We start from the raw sequence: 7,500 nt of genomic DNA on the forward strand, positions 1-7,500 counted from the left end.
TAAAATATTATGGAGGGTCCTCTGGGTTGGGCTTGGAGCTCTATTTCTTTTACGGGACATATTTCTCTGTAATATAGTGAATGCATTTAAATGCAGTGTGAGGAACTAAGCAGAAGAACTCTGTTCTCCAGCTACTGTATCTTTTTTTCCACAGACAAGGCTGAAATAGGCTATAGACTATACACAGTGCATGGGCAACTGAGGGCAGCCCCATTTCCAATTGTTTTTAAATAAACTCAATACACACTGTGCATGGATGTGAACGTGACATGATCAGATAATTTCGGATTTCCTTCCAGATGAACTGATTACATTTTTAGGCTATTAATTATCTAGACCAAAACATTTTATTCCTTTTTTTGTATGATAACTCACATTTGCACAATATGATGTTAATATCAAACACACAAACTAAAAAAAAAAAAAAAAAAAAAAAAAATTTTTTTTTTTTTTTTGGAGGGGGCCCCCCAGGCAGTCGGGGGCCCTAAGCGGCCGCTTAGTTCGCTTATGCCTCGGGCCGGCTCTGGGTATTCAGACCTGTAGTGTTCAAACTTCACTTTTCCTTCCATTCCTTGAACCTTCCATAGTAATGTTTAGAGAGAATTTCATGACCGTTGGGCGCTTATAATAACCTCCCGAAAAATCCTAATTCTAAACAGCTTTTTCCACATTTCAAAACGTTGCCAAACAGACCCATACTTTATTGAACCCCATCAATTGTTCATCTTACACTTCTTTCAACGTTTGTTTTCTTAGTCTGTATGAATGTCTAGCTTTGATGAGACTCGGAGGCACCACACATTAATATATTAGCAGTAGATTTTTTAAAAGGTTCCCAAAGGCCAAGAACTGGAAACACAGGCATTGCAAGAAACAGAAAATTTGTATTTCTGCGTAAAAAAAAAAAAAAACCCCAATCTTCAAATGTTCTCAGGGCAAGGAGTCAGAAAGCTAGAAAGACAAAAGCGACCAAAGTGAGTAAAAGGGGGTGGGGATGTGTTTGGGTGTTTGGGAAAATGATAGGGGGTCGAAATGGGGCGGAGATGGTTGTAGGCAGTCAAGCAAAACCATGAGCAAGCAAAATGGGCAAAAGGTCATCTCAGGTCATTGGGCACAGCAAGCATAGATATAGAGGCGTGGGAGAGAAAGGCAGGAGAAATAAGGATAGGTTGGGGGGGAGGTGGGGGTATAGGGCTCCGTGAGGTCCCCCCTTCTTTTTGGCTGCAAAGTCACAGTCTCCAATGATCACTTTTGTGACTATGCAACTGGGCTCATGATACTAGCTGCAACATCACAAAAATGACACTGGCCACCGCTAGTTAGCTGGTAAAAAAAACAGACAGGGGTAAAAAAGGGGTCAGAGAAGGATTTGTAAGCGGCAATAGCTTTCGGCTCGGTCAGTCAGTTTTGAGTGAGGTTAAAATAAATAAAAAATAAATAACATAAATATATAAACATGCCAGAACGAGCATTAAAAAAGGAGGTATAGTTCATCTTCTTCCAAGCACACTCTTAGGAAATATATGATAGCACATCTTTGTTCTTGAAGTGGTACAACAGCTTGTGGGGCAGTACTATCAAAAGGCGCTTTCACACACACACATTGTTTGGGGGATGTAGCTCAGTGGGGTAGGGTGGTCAACCCGCAACCGCAGGGTCAGTGGTTCGATCCCCCGTCTCCCCGCCACATGTCCAAGTGTCCCTGGGCAAAGAGACACTGAACCCTACATTGCTCCCGATAGTTAGCCAGCACCCTGCGTGGTAGCTGCTGCTGCTATCGGTGTATGAATGTGTGCTCCAGTTGTAAGTCACTTTGGATAAAAGTATCTGCTAAATTAAATGTAATGTTTGGTTGGATTGAAACAAACTTTGGGTCGTTTTTGATGGTGAGAACACAGCAATAGTACCTATGGCGCTTATGCATTTTGGTTCTTCACCAACTCATCAACTGATTTGGACCAGAGGAACAATTGGTGTGAAAGAGAAACCAAACCTGGTAAAACCTGGTTTAATCCTCCCAAAAGTGAAATTGAATCTACAGATCTGGAAAAAATTAAGAGACCCCTCCAAATGTTCAGTGTCTCTCGTTTAACTATTTATAGGCATATGTTTGAGTAGAATGAACATTTTGGTTTTTACAATATAAACTACTGACAACATTTCTACCAAATTCCAATACATTTTTTGCCATTAAGAGCATTTTCAATAAGTAATGTAGAGATGAAGATTTAAGAAAAATCCAGACTGGTCTCGTAATTTTTTCCGGAGCTGTATTATACCTTACCATTTACAAGAAATTGTTAACATCTGTACCTTTTTAAGCTCCAAAAAAACATTATTAACCTTAGGTGGTACATGTGTTTAGTCTATCCCTTTGGGGAAATAAATGGGCTTCAAATGTATCTCAATTTCTGACAAATGCAAGGTATGGACACACGAAATACACACACAGAAAAACAAGGGAGCACAGGTAGTTATTGTGCAAGTACCGTATCGCTTGGTAATAAAAGTGAGAAATGTCTCGCTGTGCACTTTCTTCATTGTGCTCTGACCCCTTCGCCCTGTGAGCAAAGGCAATATTTCCTAACCGATGGGGTGTGGTGACGTGATGCCTACCAGACCTGTTTTATATTAGCTGTGGCCACAAACCCTCCACCGCTGATATGTCACACACACACACACACACACACACACGTTTGTACGGCTATACTAGACCTTTTTTATAATAGCTGGGACCACAAACTCTCCACCGCTGATATGTCACCTAATTGATGTGTGATAGCAGTTCGGCAACACCGGGCCCTATATATATATATATATATAAAAGCAAGTCGGGGCCTATCACATGAGAAAATCCACAGTGAATCAAAGAAAAAAAAATGAGTGCCGCGGCTTCTACCTAATAGGCAATACAGTATATCAGTTTAAAAGAGGTCGAAAGGACATGAAGGCGCCAGAGATAAAGGATTGTGAAAGCATAGTTACACACACACACACACACACACACACACACACACACACACAGACACACACACACACAGACACACACACCTGTTATCAAGGGGAATAAGCCATCCCGGGATGTTTTTGAGGCTATATAGATATTTTCTCTGCCCGCATTTTTCAGGGTCACAAGTCAAATCCCATGAAGACGAGAGAGGTTTGAAGTCGTTATGATTTGAACAAACCAGAAAAGCATCTCAAAATTCCAGGAACTTCCATTTATTTTAGTTTTGAAGAAACAGCAATGTCCACAACCATCACTCAAGGATTTTGCTGTGAAGCCTTGCATATTCTTTCTACCTTTAGAAAAGCATAAAAAGCTGAAGAAATGTCCACCACGCAGGTCGCTGGGCATTGCTGGGCACGCAGGTCTCAGTGCCCAGCCATGTCTCTTTAGTGACAGCTAGTGCGTTTGTGAATGTGAGTTTGTGTGTCTGCGTGTGTATGTGTGAGTGTGTGTAAGAGTGTGTATGTATTTGTGTATTTCTTTGGTCTATTTCAGTTTCTACTTTTTCGCAAAATGACTGGTGACGCCCAAAATTACACCCTTCAAATAATTCATATGGATGGACTTATTGTCCATATAAAAACTCCTGCACTCCTGACCGTGTCACCATGTATGCTATAAGATCAAGAGGAGTAATAGTTTGTGTAAGATAATGGTGCTTGTTAGTTTTAGAGATTAATTTAAACCTGCAGTGTGTAGAATTCTGGGATTTTTTTCATAGCAGACTTGGTAGAAAATAATTATAATATCCATAAATACGTTTAATTTAGTGCATAATAGCTGTTTTTTTTTAGAATTATAATTTTTTCCCTTAGAAAGGGTCTCTTATATCTCCGTATTTCTCCATACCATGGACCAAGGCATGGGCGCCGCCATTTTGGAAGCGTCATAGTTGGAATGTCATCAGTTCTACAGAAGCACAGAATGGAACAGCTGGCCACACTGTGTCCATCAGAACTTCCAGTTGGAATGTTCTTGAAGAATTTCTGTTGCTTCTCTGAACGGGAGCCATAGAGACCAACTGTTGTGATGATGTCATATTACACACTGCACCTTTAAGGGAGGAAAAGTTCCTACCTGCGGAAGTCGAGGAGTGTTCTGCTGGTCTCCGGGACGTTTTGGTTGAGCCATGTCAGGAAGTGGAACTGAGTGACGGTGCGAGTCTCGTTGGTTTGCATGTTCTTCAGGTAAAAGCTACGGACCAGGAAATCATCGCACCAGATGTGTTCGGACACTAGGTTCACCTGCAAGGACACACACATGTACAATGAATTCACATAAATGTACAAGAATTAATTTGGTCGTAAAATCACTAATATACACTATACTATATATACCTAGATGAATAAACAATAAACGGGTCAAAAAAACATGTACAGTTCCTAATTTGGTCATAAAATCACTTTCGAACACCAAACGTTGCCCATTAGGTCTTATTGACCATCACATTGATCCTTACTAAATTGAGATTTTTTTTTTTAAATGAACTGAGAAAGAGCCAAATCTCTCCAGCATTGATCAAATTGGTGGAATAGTAGTAAATGGATCCGATATATACAAAAGAAGGTCGTCAGCATAAAGAGATTAATTTTGATGCCAGAACGAGGAATGCCATTAAATTGAGGGAGAGATCTTAAAGCCATTGAGAGGAGCTCTATGGCCACAGCAAAAAGTAAGGGAGAGAGGGGACAGCCCTGCAGCATTGATAATGATGATTTTGGCAAAAAAAATCATCCTCTTACCTCGTAGATGTGGTAGAGGTTGGATCCCTCGTCGGGCCAGTAGTGGTAGCACTGCTTCACTCCGCTCTCCACCAGAGGCGTCAGCATCACGATCACCACACAGCCGTTCTCCCAAACCATCTGCAAACAAATCACACTCAGTAAGACTCATGACAGTGGCATTTACGTACGTTAAGTCAAGTGTTAACTACAGGTATCGGATGTGTGTAGCCTTTAAAAGTAGATCTAAGCAGATGCTTTTGTGTCACTGGCAATGAAATTCTTAAGTCCCAGGCTCCTTTCAACAATGCAATGTAGAAGAGAACCACAAGACAATAGCAACAAAGAGTCTCGCCTAAATAATTTTTCCATTGGTTTTTCAGGTTGTTTAAAGTGTTAAGCAAGTATTAGGCACAGGTATCAGATATGGGTAGCCTTTAAATGTAGATGTAAAGAGGTGCTCCTGTGGTGTAGTGGATAGAGTGCGTTCCATATTGGCTCCAGCCTTCGCTGCAGTGGTCGCGGGTTCAAATCCGACCCGCGGACCTTTACTGCACGTCTCCCCTCCCCCCCCTCTCTCTGTCTCCCCATTTCAACTCTGTACTGTCTAATAAAGCCTTGAAAATGCCAAAACAATATATTTAAAAGTAGATGTAAGCAGATAGTCCAAAAATAATAATCTATATGTAAAAATAATTGGACATCAGTGACAAGGCAGAAAGAAAACTACAAGAAAAGTCAAGCATTGTGTGGCAGGAGAAGTTAATTGCTGTCGAAGGCTTTTCCCCTCTTCCACCAATTGGGTCATTCAAGCCACAGTGAGACCTTGACACACGCTCGTATTTTTCCTGCTGGCTCAAGCTCACTCATATTCTCACAGCCAGAGCTCAGGAGATCCATTAAACTGTGATCAGATGAAACAGTCAGACTTTTAATGGAGGCCATAAAACAATACCGCTCCCACTTCAGTGAGCTATAGCTAATCAACGATGGCTGCACTTTGGGAGATCCTGTGGTGTAGTGGATAGAGTGCGTACCATATTGGCTCCGGCCTTCGTTGCAGTGGTTGCGGGTTCAAATCCGACCCGTGGACCTTTACTGCAGGTCATCCCCCCTCTCTCTCTCTCTCTCTCTCTCTCTCTCTCTCTCTGTCTCTCCATTTCAACTCTGTACTATCTAATAAAGCTTGAAAAGACCAAAAAATACTCTTTAAAAAAAAAATTAAGAGAACGATCCGGTCTAAATTCTAACCCGGGTCTGCTCTGCTGTGAAGAGGACAAAGCCTCTATGGAGACACACACACACACACACACACTCTAACCACTACACCACGAGCACCCCAGTAGGTTTTGAATTAGTGCCGACAGTATATACCCTTGAGGCCTCCACTGCTACCTTGATTGGTCGCACGGATCTAAAAATTGTGACGGTGCACTTTTTTGTTGTTGTTTGAGAAATGGTGTTAATTCTGCTTAAGCTGACAGAGTAAGAACCGGGTGTGTGAACCGTGTGTGTGTGTGTGTGTTTGTGTGTGTGTGTGTGTGTGTGTGTGTGCGGTAGCTGGCGGAGATGAGTTTCCCTCTTGCTTGAAACCGTTGAGGTTTGCAAGTCATGCAAATCTAATTTAATTTAAACGCTTGAGAAAGTGAAGAGCAAACACAAGCTCTTTTCTAAATGCTCAACATCACACACTTCTGTGTATTAAGTGTGTGAGTGAGTGAGTGAGTGAGTGAGTGAGTGCGTGCGTGAGTGTGTGTAAGGTGAGACGCTGCAGGTGAATAGGTTATATTTTGTAACTACTTGAAACGTTGAAAAGTTGATTACTGACATTAAAAAAATTATGTTTGTATCACATTTTGTTGCAGAAATGTTTGTACAGATATAATCTAGATAATTATATGTAAATGTGCATCTCTTTAAAACACTAAAAAACTAAATGTTGGATAAAACCATTTTAACAACTAATGTTGGTTTGTAAAGCTCATTGGGGCAAGTAATGCTAAATACACTTTACTTGACTTGACTACAAAATGTCACACTCGACTATTCCGGCCAAAGGACAATTACAGCAGGCAGGAGACAGGGGAATTGTGTGTGTGTGTGTGTGTGTGTGTGTGTGTGTGTGTGTGTGTGTGTGTGTGTGTGTGTGTGTGTGTGTGTGTGTGTGTGTGTGTGTGTGTGTGTGTGTTATGTGTGTGTATGGAGCGAGACACTGCAGGTGCACTGCAAGAACTGACTTGACAACATTTCATAAGAAATCTCTAAACCAAATATGGATATAATTGCAACATGTTTGCATTGTATCACAGCTATCTTCGTCACCGCTTTGAAAGAATAAGAAGTGAACAATCAAACAACAGAGAATCCTCAAAGTCTATAGTCTCACTGAGAGGTAATAAGAACCAAAACATTTGAAATAGGAGTTTAACTTACTGAAGAAATATTGTGTTAATTAAAAAAAAAATAGGTTTCGACTCTTGACTTTGATGGTTCAAATTTGCACTGGAAATGACATTGTGTTCTTTGGTTAAATTAAACAAAATGATTGATGTGGACAAGTCTTTGGCACATTTTTAATGAGCTGTCATTTATGTTTCATTCAAGTTGATTAGCAAAAGTAGTGAATCTACAAAAGCATGAGATTGCTCTCTCTTTCCGGCCGGAATGATAACCAGGAACACACACACACACACACACACACACACACCTTTTCTGACTGGTAAGAATAACTTATCGATCCCGTGGTCTCAGATTCAAACCCAATCTAAC

The 7,500-nt window shown here is 40.9% G+C and overlaps 1 protein-coding gene across 1 annotated transcript in view; it reads right to left on the minus strand.

Annotated features, from left to right (window-relative positions):
- LOC307255460 (receptor-type tyrosine-protein phosphatase N2-like) overlaps positions 1-7,500 on the minus strand; it is a gene marked incomplete at its 5' end in the record, with an annotated part of 195,129 nt that overhangs the window by 11,850 nt on the left and 175,779 nt on the right. Inside the window, 2 exons of the mRNA XM_080034144.1 lie at positions 4,088-4,254; positions 4,753-4,872. Coding sequence (XP_079890270.1) covers positions 4,088-4,254; positions 4,753-4,872 — 287 coding nt within the window. The remainder of the gene's footprint in view (positions 1-4,087; positions 4,255-4,752; positions 4,873-7,500) is intronic.

Source organism: Ammodytes marinus, assembly GCF_949987685.1.
Source record: "Ammodytes marinus genome assembly, chromosome: 9".
NCBI lineage: Eukaryota > Metazoa > Chordata > Actinopteri > Uranoscopiformes > Ammodytidae > Ammodytes > Ammodytes marinus.